Genomic DNA, 26,255 nt, shown 5'->3' with positions numbered 1-26,255 from the left:
CTTGTGATAGCTTTGGCCACTAGTAAGGCAGCTCCTACTTCAGGTGCAAATTAAAACATCTTTAAAGTAGAATTCAAGGACCAGTAAACATTCATTCAGAATATTTTAGGCAACCTCCTAGCGTAAAGGCTTTTGTAGCTAGTGCACCAAACACTGACGTTTCAATACAAACTTCCTGCCTGACCCACTTAACCCAAAGTGCAATGGTCAGAGGGGAAACTGCCTTAAAAGGCTTCTTAATGGTGATAAGAAGCTGAATCGTGCCTGGAGGGCGTAGGTCTTCCATCATGGATTTGTACACACTGAGGCACCTTACCATACACAGATTATGATGTTAGGGAAAAGCCAGGCACTGACTATCCTTATATAAGATTTAGTTCTCCTGGAAATTGCAAAAGACACGCCTTCCAGGGTAAACATTCTGGAAGTGGTATCCAGGGCTCTTACATGCATGACTCGCTTACACGATTCATAGTAATATTGTCAACTTAAATATTAGTTTTTTCTGAGCTAGTAAGTCACTATCTCACATGAGTCTAATAGTTTAAGGAATACATTTACACCCACAAAGGGTGTGAGATATTCTGATGCCCCTGCAATAATCTGCACACTGAGGGATGTTCTCCTGCAGGAATGTCCTGAAAAGGAAAATGACCTGCCAAGATGGCCGGCCGGCATGCGTTGATTATCCTGTAGGCAAAACCTGCCTCAGTTAATTCCGATAAGAAGTTGACTATGCATACTATATCTGACCCCACGGATTCAAATCCCTTCACGCACACCAGTATGGCCACCTGTTCCAAATTGACCTCTATCTATTGACCGTACACCCTCTTGATGGTGCTAGCAGCTGGTTATCCAAAAAGATTATCTTTTGAGTGTGAGTGACTTTGGATTTTTTATAGTTTTTGATACATCCAAATCCCTGTAGTAGGGAGTTGAAGTGTTCCTGTAGCCGAGTTGGGTCCTTTTGCATCAGAAGAATGTCGTTGAGATATGCAATGAGTCTGATCACTCTCACTCGAAGCCATTCCGTGGCCGGCCGTTGTGCTGTGTGTGGTGTAGCACCACTGAGCAGAAAATTGACTGAACGGATGGCATGTGAACTTGCATATTTGACTTTTCCACTTGAACTGTAGAAAACACCAATGAGGAGGAAATATTGGGATCCTGAGATAGGCATCCCTCAGATCAAGGCGCACCAACCAGTTGTTTCGACAGAGTAGATCTCTGAGAAGTTGCATTCCTTCCAATTTGAAATGTTGAAATACCACCCATTTGTTGACATCTTTTAGATTGATTATTGGATGTTGACCTTTGTCTTTTTTCTCCACCAGGAATAAAATGCTGAGAAAACCCCTTCGATGGATAGAAAAAGGTGCTATTGCATTCTTTGCTAAAAGAGGTGGCCATTTTAGGATCAATTTCAGGGTGCAAGTCACCTTTCCGGCTGAGGTGATCATGGGCATTCTGCCTTTAGCCTTCTCCAGGCCTCCTTGTCCATTGATTTTGTTTTTCTGATGCGGCTGCATATTGAGCCACCTGTGCCGCTGGGTCCCAATCAGTGGAACGGGGGTCAAATTTGTTGTTTGGGCTGAACATATCGGATGGTCCCGCCAGCCCCGGTGGGTTGGCATCACTATTATCCTCCGTCCTGTGATGTTTGGGGCTGCCTCCTGGCCTCCACGGTTACTGGGGACTAGTTCCTCCCCAGAATCTTGATTATCAGAATCGTCCCGGCATCTGGATCATCTCCCAGAGAGAAGTATGTATCCTCCTCAGGCGTAGTCCCAGGATGTTCGTCCTCCCAATGACCTTGGGCGTCAGCCAGTCGTTTAAAGAAAGCTCTACGCAGCCTTTCAAAAGCGTTTGAAGGTGGAGAAGAAGGTTGTGCCTTAAATAAGGCTTTAACGTCTGCTTGAGGCCAGGTGGGCATCTCAGAGCCCCCGTGGGGTGGAGGCCCCCTATCCTCCCTTCCAACCACGGGGCTGGATGCTGCTGTTGGTCATCACCTGATCTGTCTACTCCGGGATTCTAAGACTGAGTAGATGGCTTGTTGTAAAGAGCCATCTATGACATCCTCATTAATAAGAAGGAGCATTTGCTCCTTTTCCTTCATCTCCATTGTGTGTGCCTGAGAATCTGCCGTTGTATTGATAGACTTTTTAATTATACTGGCTGATGTAAGGGCCTACCTGGGCTATTAGTCTTACCATGTTTGATAAAAGAGGTTACTGCCATCTATATCATAGACTGACACCAGAAACAAAAGGGGAAATCCTGCTGTCTCTAAACCGCTAATCTGGAGTTTGAGTGATCTGGGAAAAAAGTCTGCTGCCGGGAGCTCGGTTCTGTAAGCATCCTTCCTGCAGCGGCAGGGAAGACTAGCGAGACACATGGAGCTCTTCTAGTGGTGTTGTGTAGTCTGTCTCAGCGAAACGTGGTGACTTACTCCACCATTGCGACTACACAGGAATGGTAATTTCTGTGCCCTTTGGGAGGGACAGCAAGCGTCCTGTCTGGGCACTGGCCGACAAATACCAATGTGCCTCCTCTGTGGCGGAGCAGCTGTGAGGAGGCCTTGCATGAAGAGGAGCGTGGCCCTTCTCTAAACCAATGACTCCGGGTTGGAGCACCACAAGCGAGGTATGTGCAATAATTGCACACACTACAAGCTTCTAGATCAATCTACATTGGTAAAACGCCTTATATTAAACAATTAAATATTGTCAATCAGAAAGGTAAGGCACATATCTGGCTGCTGTAACTGTGCAACAAAGAAGGTGGAAGTGCCTTTCATTGATGATTACTATATACAAGGGAGAGCAATGCTCTTGCTGGACATTGGGGTTCAAGTTGAAAATACTTATAGGAGATGTAGTATTTTGGGTTACTGTTGTGTTGGCAGCTGAGCTCAAATAAATGGAAAAGAAATTAATAATCTGAGCCTCCGGTCCTGACATAGAATATGTACTTTAACAGGTGGGTACATTTAATAGATTATGTTAACGGAAGAGAAGGCGAGCAGCTTAGACCCAGATCCTTGTCAAACATGTGGGTGTATTAACAGTTATAGAAGAGATTATTGTGAAGCATGTTTATATGACTAGGGTTGAACACTGGTGTAGTTGGTTAATTGTTGGTTATTGAAATAGTTCTTGGTGGACGTTTGTCCTCTACACATGAGAAAATTATTGGTGTGAGACATCTCAACATTATATTAATCTATACAAACTGGACAGAGTTCATCCTGGCTAGTACACCTATGATTACGTGGCATCATTTAAAATGTTTTTAAAAAATTAGTACTTTTTGATTGTTTTAGTTCGTGAAGCATTCCAACGTCATTTAAATTATGTACTGAAGGTGCCTTAGATGTCTTCTCGGTAGTATGTTAATTTCTAGTCATGGTGCCATGGTTGCGTATCGGCATCATGGAAAAAGTTAATGCTATAATTTTAGTATTTGCCACCATATATCCGATTACATTTGTTTCTCTTTTACAGGCACCAGGAGAGCACTTTTTCTGATCCGACTAAATCATGGATTCCCCACCATTTAATACTTCCATTCCAAGAAGGTATTGAAACTACAAATTTTTGCTATCATGGATGCTTCAATAATGCAACATGTGAAGTGTCTGTGCTTTGAACATATGTTGATGATTTTGTTGAGATACTACAGCAAGCTTATATCCCAGTGAGTTCATTGAGCTGTTTGGCAGAATACACTACTTGATGGTGTTGGCAGTGGACTGAGGTCATGCAAGGCTAAACATTGAAGTTATTGAAAAAATCTAGAACACAGGAGGAGTAGTAATGTTTAAACGAAATGCCACAGAATGCATTAAAACGAGGCAAACAATTGTAAACTTTGTTAGTATTCAACTCAAGAGATTCAGTTTCATGGAATCTCCAAATGTCCGCAGCTATGGTTTAGGCCATTTCTCAGTGCTTTGTTCACAGACATATTTTACCACAAAGAAAAAGAAAAGCATGTACGTCTTGACTGTATACTAGAGAAGGTAGCTGTGCAAGTGTCTGGAGATTAGAGATTGACTCTACGATGGATCAGAATAAAAAACAAGTGGACTTTGTCTCCGTTACAAGCAGTCCGTTTTGAGAAAAATAAGTACATACAACGGCTGGTGAAATTTTGCCTAGTTATGCAGACCATTATGTATAGGACAGAAAATGAACTAAGAACCACCAGCAAGCATGTGGGTAATTCGCAGGGCTGCATAAAATGTAATTTGTGCAAGCAAAGTAGTGGGAAGTTAGTGTATTTGAGAAGTTTATGCATTTCACACGTTTTCTATGCACGTTTTTGCAACAGGTTTCACCTGCTATGAGTAGATTGTGCTTAGTATTTGTTCTTGGGGGGGTAAAAAAACTTAATTCAGGATTGTTTCACTTTTCCAGCTTTGTGGTTCGCTCACTGCTAGTAATAGGCCTACTGATAGATGTAGAGGACAAATGTGCCTATATTTGTATCCCTATGATTCCCTGAGAAGTTGTACCTTTGATAGACATTTTATACTTTCCTTCGCTGTCACGGAGCTAGTCTGTATGATTTCCAAAGGACTAGGTCCGAAGATTCAACTTTAATGCCCTCTTTGGACACTGACAGCACATGTGCAGTGATTTCATACACCTACCATGAAAATGAACTTCCAAGGTGAAAGTGTAGTACTACACTTTATTCTGTTTGCCCGTGCTCAGGTGACTAGTCTGTCTTGCATGTGTGCTGAGGTATCCAGTACCAACTATAGGTCTTAAAACGTCGAGAACATAGGAGAGTATTACACTGGAAAAGAGACAAGCATTGGTAATGTATTTGTTTTGCTTGTGTAGTGAATAAAGAGCTGTTTTCATCAATCGCCGTCCGAGAGAAGGAAAGAGCTCCCTGACAGATAACATGGGAGTGGAGAGGATGTGGTGCAGTGGCAAGAGCTTCTGACTCGAGCGTTGGGGATCCCGGTACGAGTCTCGGTGGCGCCACAGCCTCATCCTGTGATTCTATGCAAATCACTTAATCTCTCCAGGTGATAAATAGTTACATAAATATGCTGCAATAGTAAAAGGCAGAACTTCATGAAAATATAGTGCCACCGAAGTGGATTTTAACTGTATTTCGGCTACAGGAAACTGATAAGAGAAGCAGACGAGGAACAAGCATTGGTAAACGCAGGAAAATATATTACAACCAATAGAAATAGACAAAAGGTAAAAAGCACGCACAGTAACCAATGAGAAGCCAGGAAAGAGAGGAGGCGAGATGTAAGTCCCTTTTTAAGTTTATATTATCATCAATATATTTCTCAAGCACAGGGCCAGCGCTGTGCAGGTGAAACCTATAAAATGAAATGGTGTCCACCTTTTCATGTCATGAGTTTGTAGTCGTTGCTAAGGACAAGACTGTGATGAATGATTTCTGTTTAAAACTGAATTGTGGAATTTAGAGAGCATGAGTTATGAAAGAAAACATGATCCTACATTGCGGGAATAAAAGCACGGAGTGTAGGTTTGTATTGCTCTGTTAGTAAAAGCAAACCCCAACAGAGAAGAGTAAAATTAAACCACAAATCGGGTCTAGATACAAAATCAAAGGCAATTAGTAAAAACAGGCAAAAATCCTAGAAATGTTACCAGATTAGGCATTGGTAAATTGTGTAACTGAAAGGAGGAAGATTATTCAGAAGAACTTCTGTTCTGCCTGGGTATACTATCATAGATGTTTGCTTGTGCAGTTAATGATATACTGCTATTGTAATAATTCACAGCCGTCTTTTAAAAATAAAATAGCTGGCATATTACTCATGGATCACTTTGATTTGAAGAATGATAATGTCTTGTTGAATGGCACACAAACACTGTTGCAGTAATATCTTTGATCTGACTGCCACCTGCATACCCCATGCATCATTTTAGGCAGCCAGGCCACTCTGAGGCAGCAGTTTGACTGGATTCTGTAACTGGACGAATGTCTTACGGATATTCTTGTGTGGTACAACTGACTGTTGCACTCGGAATCTGATGCTAAGTCTACCTGGTTCAACAACAAAAAACTGCAAAACTATTCTAATCAAAATTGAAAAAAGTTTATTCTAGTTAAAAAACAAACTTATAAATACATCTATAGATGGAACATCATTAATAAAATAGATGGATATAAATATTCAAATATCCCTTAGATATATTAAAAAAACAGCTTGTAATAAATCAGGAACTTTACTGACTTTATTAGTGTCACAATTATATTTTCCAAAACAGAAGTTTAGCAGACAGTACTAAATCTTTAAGGCCATAAACTCTGATCCCTTCCATCATTCTCCAAGGCTATGAAGCATTGTCAAGAGTTATCCAAGTCATTTGAGAATCATTTACAGTTAGATATTTAATGTGTTTCTTCTGGGTATATTCTAAGATGGGAATGGGTGTTAACTAGTTGAACCTGAGGCTCATATATTCTGTTTGATTTGCATGTCTAGTTATCTCTAATCTGTGTTTTTGTGGCTTTCCCAGCCTACCATACCTCTCCCAGTTGTCTAGTGTTGACCACTTGAACCACAGTAAAAGATCAGAAATAAATATCTGTTTTTTGTTGCTTGATTTTTCTTAATATGTCAAAAACCGGCTCATCGGAAGCATTTGGGCTTTAGCCTCTTCTGCCATCAGACAAAAAGAGACGAACAATTTAGTTGTACCATTATTTCGAGAGATAAACTTAATAAGGTTATCGTCTTTGCATGGATAAGGTCCCACAAAAGTGACAGTATTGCAATAAATGACCCCTCTCACCCTACTCGGTGCCAATTCGAGGCAAATTAACTTGAGACATGTACAATTGCAAAGGAATAACAATGTTCACCGGGTTTTCCTTTGTGTTGAATTCATTCCTTTCACCAGAAGCAAGGCTGAAAACCATATACTGCCAGGGAAAGTGTTAGCTTTGCCTAGAGGTGTCCTGGTGCATCCCCTATTTGTTTTTTCAGAGCTACCCAATCACTGTCTAAGGGGCCCTACCTATCTTTGTGTAGCTTTTTTGACATTGGCATGTATGTTAATTAGAAATCGTCGTCTGGGACCTCTAGGTTAGAAATATGCAGATTAAATAGAACCTAAGCCAATATACATCCCTTTTCCAGTCGCCTTGTGACAGGAATTGTCTTGTTTATAGTAACCATGGCTCATTTTTTTGGGTAGTGCAGTTCTACTTGTATTGTGTAAGGAAGCCCTCTTGGGACTTTTAACCTTTTAGTTTAGTCAATAGTTGGTGTTGGTTGCTTACCCTTGTTACAGGCAGTCTTCAAGTCCACATATGCCATCACTTTGAGGCTATAGCTCTACGAAAACGTGTCTACATGTAGGGGCTGTCTGCCATATACCTGAATCTAATCTTCATGAGCCCAAGAAAACCATCACCAAGAAAATATCCCATTTAGCTAAGCATAGCAAGCAAATGTTAATTCCATGGATCATCAGTGGACCTCTTTTTGGACAGGAATCCATATTGAATTTCTCTATTCAGTTGGAGGAATAATGGTGAATAAGCGTTTCACGTAACCTCCCTCTGTGTCTTCATAATGTGTCGGTTACCAACCTATGTTGTGTCTCTCCTCTCTCCTTTCCTCTCGTTCCAGTCTTAAAATGCAACAGTTCCGCCAGCAGCCTTGTATACTACTGATCTTTATTCTTGCCAGTGTTGTATTATATAATATTGTTGATTCTTTTTGCTAACCTGTCCCTTGTCTAGATACCCTGCACTCATGCTGTTGTTGGTGTACAGTGTGCTGCACGTTCAGGTTTGCACACAATAGAACAAAGTATAAAACCATCTTTTAGGATGTCTTGATACCTCCTATTTGTATTATCTCGACCATTACCTCTCATTGTTGCTTAAATATACTTGTGTTTTTTTTTTAATAGTTCTAGAAATGCTGCTCGCTTTCTATTTCTTTCTTCTTGTGGCACTTGATGACCAGTAACTGAGCACTTCATTATCAAAGCATTTTGCTATCGCACATCCTAAAGACCTCGGTGGGATAGATAATTAGGAGATGCAGAAGCTGATGTATATAGTTACTGCTCTACACCCTTCCAGCTACTATTCCAAATAGTGCTATCAACTTGTTGTATTGCTAAAACTATCTCGCACTTTTTGTTCCACACCTAGCCCATTGCAGAACATATGTAGGCAAATATTCTACAGGTACTGTGATATTTTATGTCAAGGCCTCAATAAGTAGTAGTATGTGGAGAGAGAATATCCACCTCTAGAGTAAACAGTTAAGATGGGTAGCATTGTACTGCAGAGGTTAAGTTTGCTTCTTGGAACTTACCAATGGATAAAAGGAGATGGATGATTGAGCTTTTATAGATTTTCTTTTTTTTACACTTTTTTTTATTTTTTTTAAGCTGGGGCATATGAATTATTTAATACGCCTGGCAAAAAGGAAAGTGACCATGAGTAAAATAGTTTGTGTTCAGGTATGTAGAACCTGCCTAAAGGCGCCTATATTCTTTGGCTGCGGTTCCCTATAAGAGCAGTGGCTCTTGGGTATGACTAATCTTTTCCTCATGTGTCTTCTCAATGCTTTCCCTTTATTCCTTTTCACCATGTCTTCATACACTTGCTGACCATTTACAGACATGAAGCTAGCAATATTTGTGCCCTTAAGAATTTATTTAGTAGTAACCGTAAAGACTTATTTGCATCCAGTTTTCGTACTGCCTCACCTTGTCAGATCGCTGTAGATGGCTGTGATGGAGCTAAAGATCAAACCATATAGCTAATCAGGTGCTGCACCCTCTACTGGAAGACTTTTCTGTGCAGTGCTATTGGTTTGATACTGATCTCCCTCGGTGATGGCCTGTGTCAGTTCATGTTGTAAATGCCCTCACTCTTTTAGACTGTTCAGCTGCATGTATCACTTTGGACTCTGTGTTTTCCTGGTCTTTCTCCAGGATTTCAGACTTATTGGCTAGTGCACAGTCTGTTCCTTCCAACTTTTGTCTTCCCAACGATTTTGCATGATCATCTACTGGCAACACTCACCCTCTTTTCGTGTGTAATTCTACATGTATGCTAGCATTGACCCTTTAATTTGGTGATGGGGAATTCTCAGCTTTAATGTTGGGGGGGCTTGAGGCTAGAATCAACTAGCATGTGAAGAAGTGCCATGCATGGAGGTCCGAACTATAGGTGGTTAGGGATAAGGATCAAGGATAGATTCATATCTGCCATTAGACCGCTCTGTGAACTGAGACAATGTCAGAATCGGTGCTGGGAGCTGTGGTTGTCTTAAAAGGTCAACTATTTCATGGACTGGATTTTTAACATGAACTGAGAGATGCCCGATCAAATTCACTTTGAGGAGGAACGCCATATGGTTTAAACATTGTCTTGAGGAAACAAACAGCTGTCCTTGCTGGAGTTGACGAATGGACCGTGGAGGAACAGTAACAACACAACATGAAGGTCGTTTGTTTACAATATCTTGTAGTCCATGTGTCCAGGGTACATGAGCAGTACATTGGATCTCTCCGTGCACTTGTGAGACCCTATCCTAAAGACATCAGGTTTTGTTCCTATATTTGAAAATGTAAATTTTACACAGTAAATGAACTCTTCTGGGTCTCCTAGTTCAAAACCCTGAGCGGAATATGTCGGCAACGTATCTTAAAATACCCTCCTAATTTATCAGCAGCTTCAAACCCATTCATAGTGTGACTGTACATTTAGCGTTTGTCAGGAGAATAAAAAACCAGGCTGCTCCTGTTGTCACTTCGCTGCTCTGACATTGCATCGGCTCTCCATTGTGAACCACATTCTGTTAAAAGCCATGTGTTTTATTCACATGCCTTTTTTTTACATTGCTCATACTTGAATTCTTTGTAACAAATTCTCTCATTACGTTCTGTTTGGCAATCTTAGGTCTTCCACTGCTACACTTTTTCATCTTTAGAGAAGGCAAAATGCCATCTCCCTTTTCTATACCAAACGTTGGCCCACTCTGCCGCTAAACCTTAATGCCGTGAAGAACCACAGTCTTTCTGACTGTACTCTCAAAAGAACTTCATTCACTCTTTAGCTCCAGACAACGCCTAGAAAGCAGTAGCATGAGAACGTGCTCAAATAAAAGCCTTTAACACAGAGTTTCCACCAATGGAAGTTATTGCGCTGTAGAGTGGTTTGATGGTCCGAAATTGGATTAATCCAAGAACACAGTGGCTTCTGCTATTAAGTATTGTGTGTTATTCCAAATTAATGTGTAGTCATGAGCGCTAATGGTCACGGACTAATCTTATGCATTTACCAGCACTATGCCAGTCACTTCTGAGATTTTGGAGTGAAGTTTTCAGCATTGAGAAAAATGTGTAACCAGACTGTTGTCTCGATCTGCCCGTGGTGATCAACGGCAGATTACAATATTGTTCTTCTATTTTCTAAGTGCCTCAGGCTTAAATGTTGGTAAAGGCTGGATGGTGGCAATGTCTGTTTGACACATAGCTGATGGCCCTTCTGGTACATGTTCCTGAGGAACCTCTTGCAGGAAACTTGTGGGTGGTGAGACAGTAGACTGCAACTGGCAGTGTTTGTGGACAGTTGCACCCGCCTGAACTCCTTTCCTCCACGAGCCAGGGTTTGATACTGAGCTGCAGCTAACCCTGCTTGGCCCTCATTATAGTGCTGGTGTTCATCTGTTGAAGTTATAATCAATAAGCTACCTGTATGATTTTAGGAATTCACAGACTCTGGACCAGTAGTTAAATTTTAACTGATTCCTACAGAATTGAAGACTGTATTTTTTATCATTTATAGGATGCCAATTTATGTGGCATTATAAGCATGTTACCTCTGAATATTGAATTTGTGAGCACGTTATCTTTTTTTCCTGAATGGTTGTGTCGCCCACTTTTTTTGGAAGCTAATGAGAAGCCATTCTTTATGGTGGTAACCAAGGGCACTGTCCATGAGCATGCCAGGTATATCAATGAACCCCACTTTTGATTAGTATAATCTACAACAATATGATCAATCAGACGATAAATATTGAGCCAGAAGAATGTAAGTGTTTGGGAGCATTTTTCTGTGGACGCTGTGAAATGGGATTTGGGGTCTCGTAGATTCAGTGGTTCTTGAATTATCTGGAAACGTTATTTGTTGGGGAAAATGTTCAGAGTGATATGGAAATAAGTATATTTGAAGGATACAGTCCATTATGGACAGTCCTGTCCGGGAGTACACACACGGTCTGAGCATGCCCCAGTCCAAAATAGCTGAGCTTTGTTTTTTAGTTAGCTTGAGGTATGCTTTTTTTTCCTAATGAGTAAACTCTGCTCCAAGCAATTTCTTCTGCTGAATGTATTTTAGCCGAAAGTGTGGTACTGACTGTTCAAGGATGGATGTTATTTGTGATTGGCGGGCAATACTAATGTAGTCAAAGAAAATTAACATTGGTGTTTGAAATGAAGATTACGTTTCTCCCGCTTCTGACTGGGCTATTCTACTCTGCTGTTACGATTGGGAGGACAGTATGCTGGGAAGCGATTAAATAATTTCAGAAATTAACCAAAGATGAGTATGCGCATTTAAAGACCTAACACTCCCAGGAAATATCAGTCACCATTTGCATCTAACAGGTCAAGGGCATCACGTGATTCAGACCGGTACTGTGAGATTAAGACTCCCAAGGCTGGACCATCCACTCCCCTACCTTCGATAAACGAACGTTTGGCATACCTTCGCCCGTCTCGGGAACTGCTAGAATATTACCGCAAGAAGATTGCAGAATTTGATGAGGAGCACGAAGACTTGGTGAAAAGGCTTGAAAAATACAAATCTACTTATGAGGAGCAGGTAAGACGGACTCCATTCTACTACCTTCAAGTTATATTTCCACTAATGCATTCTATTGAGTAACGGAATTGGAAATGTCTCTATTTATATACAGTTTTGGAGTTTGTTTTGAACCAGGAAAACATGGAACGTTTTCTTCTGTTAGGAAGCAGAGTTTCTGTGTTTTGTTTCTTTCAGGTTGGATTACATGAAAGTTATTAATGTGCTTCTTGGGTATGTAAAAGTGCTTTGCCATACTTGCTACAGATCAGGCAAATTTCCCAGTATTTACAGCTCCATTTGTGAAACCTCTATTGGATCATCATTTAGTTTACAATCACGTCCTATGTTTGAATCATTAAACCTGCTTGCAGGCAGGTCGCCCCCACACCACTGCTCGTCACCTGACCACCTGGTTCCTGCCTCCTTGCTGCCTCCTTGTTCCTGGGCTCTTTTCCTTTTTCCTTCCCCTCTGCCCTGCGCGCCAGTTCCCCTCCGCCCCCTGCCACTCCCGTTCCGGCCCTTCCCGCCGCTGCTCTCCCGTGGCCCCGCCCCCCTTCACACCCATTGGCCTCCCCGCTGCTCCTCCCTCCCAAGCCACCTCATATGCAGGCCGAGAAGCGGTCGCACAGCGGACGCGCTCAGCGGGCGCGCCACTGGCATGCCGAAGGCGCGCCTTAGGCAAGCCCGTCTGCGCCCGTCTGCGACTGGAACGCACCCAGCGTCAGAACCCCTGGACCCCGCGAATGCCACGACACCAGAATCCACTACGAAGCCAGCACCCTCCACGCACTCAACGCCGGCCGAAACCACACCTGCTTCCAGGCCGCCCCGAAACAGACCCACGGACCCTTTTCCTGCCACACCTGCAGCTTCACCTGCGACAGAACCACCAAACCTCCAAGGACCGGACCCAACCACCTCCGCTGCATACTTCTCAACACCCTCTCCGCACGCAAACACGGCGTCGAGCTCTGGCATCTGCTCTACACCTCCGCCCCAGACGTTGCCTTCCAGACCGAGAACTGGTGGAACGACTCCTCGGTGCCCGACATCGCCATAGCCATCCTGGACGGCTACAAGATCACCCGCACGGATCGTGCCAACGGAATCGGAGGAGGAATTGCCATCGTCCACAAGTCCACCCTCAAGGTCGCCACCCACGCAGACGACACCCTCGACACCGCCGAATACCTGCACTTCCGGATCCACACCGACCCAAACACCACCCTCGGGGGAACACTGATCTACAGACCCCCCGGACCCCGGGCTCAGCTCAGCGACTCTATCGCCAGTACCCACGGACTACATCCTCCTCGGGGACCTGAACTTCCACCTCGAGAACAACAACGACGCCAACCTTGGCCTCAGACAACTCGTCACCGCACCCACCCACGCCGCCGGCCACACGCTGGATCCCGTCTTCTCCACAGGCCCCCACGTCGCCTTCGACCACACCAACGAACTCCACTGGACCGACCACCGCTACATCCATTTCACCTTCAAGAAACCAACCACGCACCACCGCACCCAACAGCTACCTCGCCACAGCTGGAGCAAAGTCACCGAAGACCAGCTGATCACCTCCCTCGCCAAGAACCCACCCACCGACCCCACCAACCCAGACGCCGCAGCCCACAACCTCAGACAGTGGATCGACAACTGCGCCAACACCCTCGCCCCGCTCAAGAAACCCTTCCAACAGCCACGCCAACAAGAGAGCCACCTGCTTCACCGACGAGCTCCACACCTCCAAACGCGCATGCCGGAAACTGCAGAAGACTTGGCTCAACGAACACACACCAGACAACCACGCAACCCTCAAGGACGCCACCCGCAGACACCACCACCTCATCAGATTAGCCAAGAGATCCTCCTTCAAAGACCGCCTGGATAACAACGCACACAACAGCAAAGAGCTCTTCAGCATTGTAAAGGAACTCTCCAACCCCAGCGCCAACGCCATCCTGCCCTCACAAGAACTGTGCGACTCACTAGCCATCTTCTTCCACCGCAAGATCGCCGACATCCACGACAGCTTCAACACCACGACTGCCCCGACTACGCCAGACTCCACCCCTGTGAACACCACCAGCGCCAACCGCCTGACCTCCTGGTCCAACGCCAGCGACGACGCGACACGCAGGGTCATGAACTCCATCCACTCGGGATCTCCGTCTGACCCGTGCCCACACCACGTTTTCAACAAAGCAGACGCAGCCATCGCACCCCAACTACGAAAGGTCATTAACAGCGACATTCCCAGAAAGCTGGAAGCACGCCGAAATCAACGCCTTCCTCAAGAAGCCCAAAGCGGACCTCAAGAACTTCCGGCCCATCTCCCTGCTCCCCTTCCCGGCAAAGGTCATCGAGGAAAATCGACATGCAACTGACCCGCCACCTGGAAGACAACAACATCTTGGACCCGTCCCAGTCCGGATTCAGACGAAACCACAGCACCGAGACAGCCCTCATCGCCTCCACAGACGACATCAGGCGCCAACTAGACAACGGCGAAACATCAGCCCTCATCCTCCTGGACCTGTCAGCCGCCTTCGACACGGTCTGCCATCGCACTCTAAAGACACATCTCCTAGCAGCCGGAATCCAAGAGAAGGCTCTTGACTTGACCACGTCTTTCCTCTCCGGCAGAACCCAGAGCGTCCGCCTCCCACCCTTCCGATCCGACGCCACCGACATCCTCTGCGGCGTCCCCCAGGGCTCATCCCGACGCTGTTCAACGTCTACATGGCCCCCCTCGCACAAGTGGCCCGCCTTCACGATCTCAACATCATCTCCTACGCCGACGACACCCAGCTCATCCTCTCCCTCACCAAGGACCCACACACCGCCAAAACCAACCTCCACGAGGGAATGAAGGCTGTAGCCGACTGGATGATGAGCAGCCGTCTTTAGCTGAACTCGGACAAGACGGAAGTACTCATCCTCGGACCCACCCTCTCAGCCTGGGACGACTCCTGGTGGCCGACCACCCTGGAAATAGCACCAACAACCACCGACCATGCACGCAATCTAGGATTCATCCTCTACTCCTCCCTCTCCATGTCTAAGCAGGTCAACGCTATCTCCTCCTCCTGCTACAACACCCTCCGCATGCTCCGCAGGATCTACAAGTGGATCCCGACCGAAACAAGAAGAACGGTGACACAGGCCCTCGTCAGCAGCAGACTGGACTACAGCAGCGCACTCTATGCAGGCATCCCAGCCAAATACCTACGACAACTACAACGCAACCAAAACGCCTCCGCCCGACTGATCGTCAACGTCCCCCGCCGCAGCCACATCACCCCCCACCTGAGAGACCTACACTGGCTCCCCGTCGACAAGAGGATCACCTTCAAGCTCCTCACCCATGCACACAAAGCACTCCACAACACCGGACCAGCCTACCTGAACAGCAGACTCCGCTTCTACACCCCCACACGCCAGCCTCGCCCTAGCCGCTGCCCCCCGCATCCAACGAACGACCTCTGGCGGCAGATCCTTCTCCTACCTCTCCGCCAAGACCTGGAACACCCTCCCCACCCACCTACGGCAGACCCAAGACCTACTGGCCTTCAGAAGACTCCGCAAGACCTGGCTCTTCGAGCAGTAGCAGCACCCCCCATCCCCTCAGCGCCTTGGGACCCTCACGGGTAAGTAGCGCGCTTTACAAGTACTCTGATTGATTGAACTAGTCCAGCTTTGAAATCCGATGACTGCTCCAGCAGAGAGGAGCCTAGAGCCAACTGTGTCTCGTATCTCCACCATACCCCATCAAGAAACACTTGTTTGAAATATGCTTTTAATCGTTCTCTTGAAATGCAACTTCAACATGCTCATTCATGTAAGGGCTTGCGATAAAATGGTTAGGGCGGACCAACTAAAATCAGTGCTCCTATGTTTACATCTGCCTGTACAAAGGCCTTATCATACATTCTACCTTTTCCCCACAGCTTGTGTGTCTGTTAATCTGTTGCAAGTTCTTGCTTTAAAAGCTGCATTTCAATAAATGCAGAAAGGCTTCTAAATGTTTCCATTACATGTGTGTGTCCCTCCCTGTTCTTATTGTATGGAATTTGTTATGCACCGAATGGGACTTTCACAACCTTTGTTTGCCCAGAATTGTGGCATAGGGATCTTCTTAAGTGATCTTGGGGTTAGAGTAGACTGTGCTAAGGAAAGGTTAGCCAATGTGTGCGGTACATGCCACCTTTTAACCAAGGGGGGAACATGGGGCACTATGAATGTCAGCTGATCATAGAGGACTCTAAAGTGTGGTCAGTTTAATGCAAGACATAACAGAGCATGCAGTATTGTTTAAGTGTGGGATTGTGCAGTGGAAAGTGACAAGTTCTCTCATTGAAAACAAAGCCTAAGAGGCAATCACCTTTTCCTCTGAATTTAGTCAAAAACAAAGCATGCCTTAAAGCGCAACACAGAAGAAAACCACTTGTTCCCAAGCGGAGGAATCATTTGGGCACTAGCAGGCTTGGAATCGATTGGATTGGATAGCTTTGAGAACTGTCATTCAGTGCCCATCCGTACTCTCTAATCTACCTTTGGAACAAGGTCCCTCTACAATTGCCTGGCTTTCATGCAGAGCAAGGGCATGCAGGGGACATTTAATTCAATATTTAGGTAGAAGAGTAAATAGGTAAATCCATGGTGTCAGCCTCCAGATCGGATCCTGATGATCCTTTCTGCTAGCACAATCGGGAGCCCCACCCATGTCCATTCCCAGTCACACTTACTTGTCGTACGCAAGTGTTTTGAGTAACTCCAGAATGTGAAAGTGCTTGGTTAAAAGGCAGGTTTCCCCTGTTCCACAAAATTGTGCATCCAGCTAGGATAGTCCCGGGTAACGGTATCTAACATGCAGTAGTCTAGAGCACTGCATGAACCACACATGTTCATCCAGACACTCCGTTGGACTGTCCACCTTGCTCGTTGTCTTGGTGCAGAGGTTCCAGCTGTTGTTGTACCATAGGATCGAGTATTTCTCCCTTTTGGAGCACGGTGGTGCAGGCCTGTTGCGCTGAGAGGTTGAGGGAACTTTCTTATTTCGGTATGGGTCAGGGAACTAGGTCTCAGTTTGCTACGGTGACCCTGGAAACTTGCATTGGAGACTGAAGCAAGGTTCCTTTCGTAAGTGGTCTCTATTGGGGTCCAAGTGTAAATAGCAAGTCCATTTCTTTAATCCTTCTTTGTTCCCAAGGTTGAGACCAGCTACTGCATTATAATGATAAAAGAACTATTGATGGACAGAATGCAGAACAATGTCATACATTCACCCCAGTACAGAGATCTGGGCCTAAATCCATCATTTTTTTGCTCACCATGCCATTCCAGTTTGAACCCAGCCATATGCAAATCAGTCTTGACCCTGTGCCTCATGGGAACAGTCCTGCCCGAACTGCCAGGCCAGGTACTCCCTGGACTAGAAACAAGCATCCTCGGACCAGTTTCGGGGCTTCACCCCTCTTCAGCCAGGATAGCTTGATTCCAGTGGCACGGAGAGCACGGGACTCACGTCTGAGCATACCCTTCCCACTCGGGGTGACAAATGCAAAAATAACTATTGATGGACAGAATGCAGAGCAATGTCATACATTCACCCCTTTACAGAGATCTGGGCCTAAATCCATCGTTTCTTTGCTCACAATGTCATTCCAGTTTGGACCCAGCCATATGCAAATCAGTCTTGACCCTGTGCCCAATGGGAACAGTCCAGCCCGAACTGCCAGGCCAGGTGCTCCCTGGACTGCAAACAAGCATCCTAGGACCGGTTTCGGGGTTTCACCCCTCTTCAGCCACTAGAGTCAAGCTATCCTGGCTGAAGACCGGTTCTAGGATGCTTGATTCCGGTCCAGGGAAGACATGGCTTGGCAGTTCGGGCTGGACTGTTCCTATGAGGCACAGGGTCAAGACTGATTTGCAAATGGCCATGTCTGAACTGGGGTGGCGTGGTGAGCAAAATAACAGTGGATTAAACCCAGATCGGTGACTGGGGGTGAATGTTTTGCCAATGTGCAACATTCCGTCCATCATCTTGTGTGTTTTGCACTATAATGATGGCAGTTGAAAGGGAGCACGCCATCCAGTCAATGATTGGAAACCTTTGCTCCAAGAAAAAAGTGGAAGAGGCCTGCTAACTCTGTATTGGTGCACACGATCAGCCCTCCATTAAACAGAGGAGGCAAGAAGTGGAGGCACTGGCCCCTCTTTGAGTTAGTCTCTCAGTACACCCGATAGCAGCTGTATTGTTGGGCAGTTGTCCAACACTAGAGGTGTACCATACCCAATGGCATGCAACAGTGCCATATTCCGTTCAAGTCGAGCTCTTGGAAGAACAGAATGTATTGCCAGTCTTCCCAGCATAACCAGAAAGCTTTTTGTGAATGGCTCATAGCACTGGTGTCCATCTTCTATTGATTCGGTTTACTTCAGAATGCTAAATTGCTATCCCACCTTGGAGGTAGTGGACTCCATGATGGGCTGGGAAGTTGTCTATTTGACCAGGGGTTGCTAAATTCCTCCCCGCTTTTGACTGAGACCCAAGAAAGATTAGTTGGCTACATATTGAAGTCATACAGAAAATTACTTCATCGAGAGGGGGATAGTGTAGGCAGACTATTGGCCTGGAGTCTCCAGTGGGAGACTCCCTGTGATATTGTCCTTCACCTTACAGGACCCCCTTGGTGGTGAAGCACGTGCCCAATGTGACATTGTGGAAGTGTTTAGGAGGCATTTGGAGCGAGTCTGCGCCAATCCAGGTGACCCGGTTTGCGGTCGCCTTGAAGGCTATTTGGCAGAAATACAGTTCCCACAGCTAGGGGAGGTGGTGAGACTGGACACCAAACGTACCGTATAGGAAGTCCGAGCAGCCATTGGAGCCCTTCCATTGGGAAAAACCCCGGGGAATGATGGCTTTACTCCTGAATTTTATAAGACTTCCACTTCTGTGGTTACTTCCCGCTTACTTGAGGTTTATATGGAAGCTCACATTAAGAAAATACTCCCTCCCTCAATCTCAATGCGAAAAGGTTCTACTGCAATGATTTTAAAGCCTGGTGCATACCCATCTGATCTGTCCGATCACCATGATAAATATTGACATGAAAATATTGTGTAAAGCTATGGCCACCCGATTGAGTCTGGAGGTTGGCGGACTAGTACATCCCGACCAGTGTAGATTTATACCTTAACCGAATAAGACTAGGAATATCAGAAGATTAATGCATGTTCTGCATAAAGCAGACGGTAGAGAGGAGGACTTATCCTTGGTCTCTATAGATATCACAGAGGCATTTGATACAGTGAATTGGCGGCACATGATGGCGGCTCTTGAAGTGATGGGAATTGGCCCGTGATTCTTACACTGGGCAAGAGTGTTGCATTCTGAATCTAGGGCTAGAGTTTGGTTGAGTGGATTGTGTTCTGACCCTCTGGCAATTGAGAGGGGCACACAACACGGTTGCCCTTTTCCCCCAATGTTATTTGCGATGGTATTGGAACCACTGGCTCTTAGACTTCGGATAGATATGGGGAGGTGGGGAATCAGAGTGGGAGGAACTAACCACATAATTTCACATTATGCAGATGACTCACTTTTATCTGGCGCAGGCTGAGTCACTTCCCGTGCTCATGCATCACTTAGACCTTTTCAGGGACATCTCAGGCTTACAAATTAATATGGAGAGATCTTTGATATTCCCATTGGGCTGGTTAACGGGACCGGAGCCCAGTAAGCTACCCAAACTTTCTTTGTGCTGGGAAACTGATCATTTCTGCTACCTGGGAATAATGGTGGCACACATGCCACAGCAGCAAAATCAATATAATGTTAGCTGTGTGATAGGGAGCCTAACTAAGTCGGTCAGTTTTTGGACTACTCTTCTCTTACCCCTTAAGGGATGGGTGGCAGTGGCTCAGATGGTGTTCTTGCTGCGTTGCCTTTACACTCTACAACATTTGCTAGACATATTTCCTAGGGCAGTCTTTAAGTGACTACATTCCCTTTTTATGATGCTGGTATGGGTGGCTGGTCGAAGCAGGGTCACACATGAGATTTTACATTTGCCTCTAGAGGATGGGGGAACTCGCCTTGCCTAATATGGAAATTTATTATTTGGCATCCCAGCTGCAACATGCAGTGCTCTGGTTGTCTGAAGAGAACAACTGGGAAAAGAACCTATTTACAAATGACACCAGGGAGGGAACACTTCCACAGGTGCTCCACGGAGGGGTGGGGAGGGTTTCAAAGGCATTGATATACAGATGTATCTAATTCGACACACATCGGCGTTATGGGAGTGTGCAGTGGAAATTGTGCTTAGATGTGCCCCAGTCGCATGAGAGTTTTTCTGGGACCTCCCTACATTCCTTCAGCGGACTGTAGCGGTGGATACAACTGGAGGCTGTTTGACTCTAGGCGATATCTATTCCGATTATACTTTTATTACTTACGAAGCAGCCCAGGAGACGTTTGGGGTTGGTGAGGGACAGTTCTTGTTATATGCAAGCATTGTGAATAATGCATGAGAAATCTGGCCCACATCTGGAGGCCTCTTCCTCCCCTGAATTGTTTAGGACTCTCCTGGAATTTGGTGGGGGCAGGCACTTGGTTTCACACTTATACAGGGCAATGACTGCAGATCAGCTCAAGACAATCCTTCGGGCAAGGGCAGCTTGGGAAAGGGACCTGGGCACACCACTGAAAGATGCAAAATGGAAACCTATTTGTGCACTGGTTAAATAGGGGACGTCTAATGCACAATTTAAATGAGTGCATTTTAATTACATTCATTTCACTTGTCACCCCGATATTCGTCCACAGAATATGACACTAGATTTGATGGCTGCGATCGATGTCAGAGTAGCCCTGCTCACTTTCTCCATCTGACCTGGCATTTCCCCCTGCTGCGTGATCTTTGGGTATTAGTGGCACAACTCTTGAAGTCTATTGAGAGTATATCTGTAGATCTGAATCCGAGCACTTGCCTTCTGGGGTACATTAGAAAACAGAAGGGACAGAAAATTGAATGGAAATGTATATAGTTGGCGTTGCTATTGGCAAAAACACGTGTGGCCATCTCATGGATGAGTCCTTCTAGGACCCTGGGAGATAAGGGATTGGTTAAAGATATTATAGAATGGGCGATAGTTGAAGAGGTCAGACTCCAACAATGTAGGAGAGATGAGAAGGCACAGGAGGACTTGCAAACATGGAATGAGCTTCTGGCCAGTTTCGATGAGGAGGAGGGAAGTTCTGGGATGAACGAGCAGGATTCTGAAGCCCAGTAGTAATACGTAACCACAAAGAAAGGGTAGACATCCAGGAGAATAAGAGTAATTGACCACTGCTTCTACTGTATTTCTTTTTATTTTTGTGTTAATGATGGTCTTTTTATATGTAAGTACTCCTGCTTTGTGACATGACTGGGATGGTGAACTACTTACCCGGATTAGTTAAGAGTACAATGTTTGCAATGTGCTTTACGATGAAAAAAAAGTGTCTTTAAAAAAAACATTCCTCGCAGCTCCTTTTGGTCTTTGTGCAGGCTTCAAACCTCAATGTTGAGCTCACTTCTCAGCTCTGATCCCTTCTTGGATGTTCTGTGGGCCAACTGGCAGTCCGCCTCAATCCCTCTACCCCCAACCCTCATGTTTTAGTGTAGCTTCTACAAACTCTAGTGCAGTTCCTGGAGCCATCGGACTATGTGTAGTAACAGTCACAATTGCATCTAGCACGGTCTGTCCTAGCTGAGCTGTCAGTGCTGCCGTTGAGCTGCAAGTGCTGGCTAATTTCCTTGTAAACCCATAGCCTAGGCCTCCTTCATGCAACATGACTGAAACGGTCACTGATGTGGAAGCAAATACTAGTGACCAAGAAGAATACGCACCGACAGGTGCTACAGTGGTGTGAATAGAAAAGGCTTTGGAAGCACCTTAAATTGGGATCCCAGGGCACCCGCTAGGGAATTGGGGCAGATGGCAGCAATGGGTCTCATAGAAATTCTCTCTGACTGTTTAGCTCAAGTCTACAAACCGGTTCACAAGATCGGTAGAAATCCTTTTTCATTGGACTAGTCCCCCAAGGCAGTCCTGCCTTTATCTCTGGAAACTCCTAGGCCAGTCTGTTGTGGTGGAGACTGCTTTCCTAAAAGATTAGGCCTCAGCTACCTAAGTAGACAAGCAAGCTTTGTGTCTCAAAATATTGCGCAAGAAAATGTACCAGTCTGGCAGTTTCTCCTTGAGACAAGCCAATGCCCATATGGCCACTGAAGCTGTGTGTACCCGCCTGGTGCATAAGCTCACCAGATACTGCAAGTGGATTAGCACAAGGGCTTTAACAAAATAATGAACGGATGTAAATCTGCATTCTTTTTATGTTCAGGTTTCAGTCTCTCAGGCCTGTATCGTCCTTTCCCACCCACCTTATATCTTCTGTGTTATGGAAACTGAAGCAAACTATGATATTCTAAGGGACTGTCTCTGTAACGCGAACGGCTGGGTGGACAGAAGCAGACTGATTCCTTGCATTGTAAGCATGATTGGTCAGTTCATGAGATGCCTTCTTAACAGTTTTGTTGGAGTAAACAAAAAAAACAAAAAAAACAAAAAAAAAATATATATATATATATATATATCAGTTCAGTTGCATTCCTGGCAGGGCAGCCTCCTCGTACCCCCGCGCAACAACACAAACACGGACCACCTTCTTTAGTGCAAGGAATTTATTCGCTCAACTGCTTGATGTCGCCATAACGTTTCGGCTCCCCTTGAGCCTTGATCACATGTGATCAAGGCTCAAGGGGAGCCGAAACGTTATGGCGACATCAAGCAGTTGAGCGAATAAATTCCTTGCACTAAAGAAGGTGGTCCGTGTTTGTGTTGTTGCGCGGGGGTACGAGGAGGCTGCCCTGCCAGGAATGCAACTGAACTGATATATTGTGGTCGAGTGGCAACGTACGACCAGCACACGGGACCCTCTCCATTTTGGACAACGCTACATACGAAGCCGTTTTCCCGGTTTCACTGGGAAATTCATATATATATATATATATATATATATATATATATATATATATATATATATATATATATACATATACATATACATATACATATACATATACATACATACATACATACACACACACGCGCACACGCGCACACACACACCTCCTCCTATCCCCAGTGGTTCTGCCTCCAATCCCCACCACTTTTTATCTTACTGGACATAACGAATAGGCCTCCCTTTCCTTTTCCTCCAGTGATTGGATGATGAGCACCTCCCTTCAAGGCTGCCTCTTTCCCAATTTTGGTCCATATAGGAAAGTAGGATCTGCTTCCATGGTTACCCCCACTTTTTGCTGGTGTTTTTCTGTTTTATGTCTAGTCTGACTGGGATCCTGCTAATCAGGACCCCCAGCCACTGTACTTTCTCCCTAAATTTGACAGCGGTAAGTACTTTGGTACCTTCCCAATTTGCTACTGGTATACCCATGTAAGTCCCTAGTATATGGTACTAAGGTACCCAGGGCATAGGTACACCAGGGGTCCCCCATGGGCTGCAGCATGTATTATGCCACCTATGAGAGATCACTCCAACTATGACTACAGGCCTGCCATTGGAGCCTGTGTAAGTTAGTGCTAGCACCACCTATGACAGATCTAAGTTCCCTTATATCTGAGGTCACTGCATTTAAAACCTATAAGTCACCCCTAAGGAAGGCCTTTCAATCCTGAAGGCAGGGTAGTAGGTATTCTCCATGCTTTGTAAGTGTGGTGAGCTATTTTGATACATATAGTGGCCATGCATCATTACGCGATAGCTAACTATATATTGGCTGTGCCGAACTTGGGCATGTTTAGTATCAAACATGTTGGAATCATACCCAACACCATTACTGGTGTTGGAGGTATGGTTCCATGCACTGTGGGGATCCTCCGGGAAGCCCCCAGTACTCCCAGTAACAGCCTGCCAGAGTCCGCCAGCAAGCTAGTGCTGCTGCCAACCCCAGACTCTGCCCTCCTCCTGCTGCTGCTGAGCTGAGCTCGAGCAGGGGAAGGTAGAACAATAGGATTTAGTCAATTGGGCTGGGGTGGTGGCGCCCAAGCACCACCAGACTGCTTTGAAGGGCACACTTGGCACCCTCCTTGCATACTCCAGTTTGAGCCAGTTCAGGGAGCCCTTGGCTCCCGCTCTGGTGCGAAACTGGACAAAGGACATGGGAGTATCCTCCCGTCTGTCCCTCTGAGAGGGACCCATGAATCGTTCCATCTCTTTCTCTAGGGTACTTAAGGGCTTACTGTAGCTGGCTCTTCAGATTAGTTGTGGGACAAGATTCAAACCTGAAACCACTTCAACTTTGACCGTCTAGGCACCTGGACTTCGCTGGACTTTGCCTGGAACCGAGACTGCACCAAGGAAGACTCCTGGTGCTCCTGGTCTCGCTGTTCTGCAAGTGTTCTGTGCCTGTGCTTCTTCCAGGTTCCTCTCCGGGCCTGTGGGCATCAAAGACACATGAAGGAATCTCCCTTGGAGTGAAGGAGTCACTCCCCTGCATCTGCAGGCACTGCAACAAAGCTGATCGGTCTGCTGCTCCTGACGTCCCACAGATTTCAAAAGGTTCAGCAACACAGAAGGGGGTTCTGAAACTCCCTCGAGGTCCAACCTGCCCTCTCAGCAAGTTTGAGGCCATTATCCCCTGTTGGAACCACTGGAACAGAACCCCTGTGCATTGTCGACTTGCCATTGCCAAGGCTTGTTGGCTCAGTACTCCACAGATCTTTAGGCTACAAGAAGCTCCAGCATCTCTTCCTGCCAAGATCTTCGTCTTCCGCGCATCCTCTGCACCGTGGGCCTGCATCTTTGGTGAGCTGCTCGAGGTCATCTTGTGACTCCTGTGCCTTCGGCATGTGGGCCCTTTTTTGGCTTCAGTTGGCTTCGCTGCTTACTCAGATCCTGCTCTGACTCTACTGCAATTGGTGAGTCCCCTGCATCTTGCTGGTCCCATGGATTTTCCTTAATCGTTTACTATGTCTGTTGCTGCTGCCAAGGCTTGTTGGTGCTCCTGCCGTACACCCCCCTCGTTCTCGACTTCTGATGTGGGACAGCTCGTGAATGGCTCCTGGTCTTCCACAGCGTTGCCTGGTCCTCACTCTTGCAGCGACATGGTCACCATCATCACTCCTGCATCATCCGTCATCGGTGGTCATTGCTCTTCCGTGCCTCCTGGTCACGTCCGAGTGACATAGACTCTGTCCCCTCTGCTTGCAGGTTCTTCTGATCTAGAATCCACCCTTTTATTCCACCATACTCTTTCACCTTCTTCGCCAGCGACATCTTTCCTGAAGTTCTCCATTGGGGTCTACAGCGGTTTCTGAAATAACTTCACACCTATGCACCTGGCTTCCCTGGTGTAGGTATCCTGGTTGCTGAGGTATCCTCGGGTGGGGTGACCCTCCAACCTTCTGTCTTCCACTGAATTTCTAATGGTCCCACTGGGAGGTGTCCTTCCTTTTGAAAACTGCAACCGCGACTTTCCCATTGACTTACATTTTGCCAGCGGCTGTGTTTCCACTATGCACACAGCCTCCGTGGGGTTCCTGGGTACTTACCTGGGGTGGTTCCTGAGGTACCCAGCTCTTCTTAGTCTCCTGGTTGCAGTTCGCATTTCACTTATTTAGTACATGGTTTGTTCTCCTCCTGGAGACCACTGTGTATTTGTGCTTACTTACCGGTTTACAATTGTATTTGGGTTGATATCTCTGGGTAGGCGATATACCAATGTGTTAGCGAGTGTGTATAATAAGTAGACACATTTTATAACTACACTGTGTGGTACTTTTCCATTTAACCTACACTATATGACTAGTTCTGGTAAAACAAGCCGCTTAACACTCCTGGACAAAGCCTAAAGGTTGCTGTCCACAGCTACCACTTAGAGCTTGCTATGGTTGTCTAAGAGGACTAAACTCACTTATAAGGGTTGTCTGGTTTAGTGCAAGGTGCTTCACTTGAATAATAGTGCTCCACATACTAAGCCAGCTTCCTACATTCGAGTCTGTGATGGTTGTATTTTAGTTTGGTTGTATCTAGCTTTGGGGAAGAGGGACTGTTGGAAAACGAGGCAGTATCTGTGAGGCCTGCACTAAAAAAACATGTCATATTTGTCCTTCACTGGGAACCAAACACCCTATTGTAGCGCTTGACTCTCAGATTGTAGGGTTGCATACCAGTCTAAGGCTTACTCAAGGGAGGTGGTGTGGGCTAGTAATCGCCATTACAAGTGCGCAGAAATAACACTCAATAATTGATTGTCCAGTCTGTACTTTGCTTTTCGGGGATTCACCCCTCTTCAGCCAGGATAGCTTGATTCCAGTGGCACAGTGAGCCCGGGACC

The 26,255-nt window shown here is 45.8% G+C and overlaps 1 protein-coding gene across 2 annotated transcripts in view; it reads left to right on the top strand.

The window, feature by feature from the left end:
- CCDC77 (coiled-coil domain containing 77) overlaps window positions 1–26,255 on the top strand; it is a 269,618-nt gene that overhangs the window by 10,857 nt on the left and 232,506 nt on the right. The window contains exons 2-3 of one of the 2 annotated variants that reach the window (XM_085652269.1): window positions 3,507–3,580; window positions 11,646–11,862. In XM_085652269.1, coding sequence (XP_085508395.1) covers window positions 3,543–3,580; window positions 11,646–11,862 — 255 coding nt within the window. In that variant the 5' untranslated portion in view covers window positions 3,507–3,542. The remainder of the gene's footprint in view (window positions 1–3,506; window positions 3,581–11,645; window positions 11,863–26,255) is intronic. The other variant, XM_085652270.1, reaches the window with a different exon arrangement.

Source organism: Triturus cristatus, chromosome 4_1, assembly GCF_964204655.1.
Source record: "Triturus cristatus chromosome 4_1, aTriCri1.1, whole genome shotgun sequence".
Classification (NCBI taxonomy): domain Eukaryota; kingdom Metazoa; phylum Chordata; class Amphibia; order Caudata; family Salamandridae; genus Triturus; species Triturus cristatus.
This window is presented reverse-complemented; position numbering and strand designations above follow the sequence as displayed.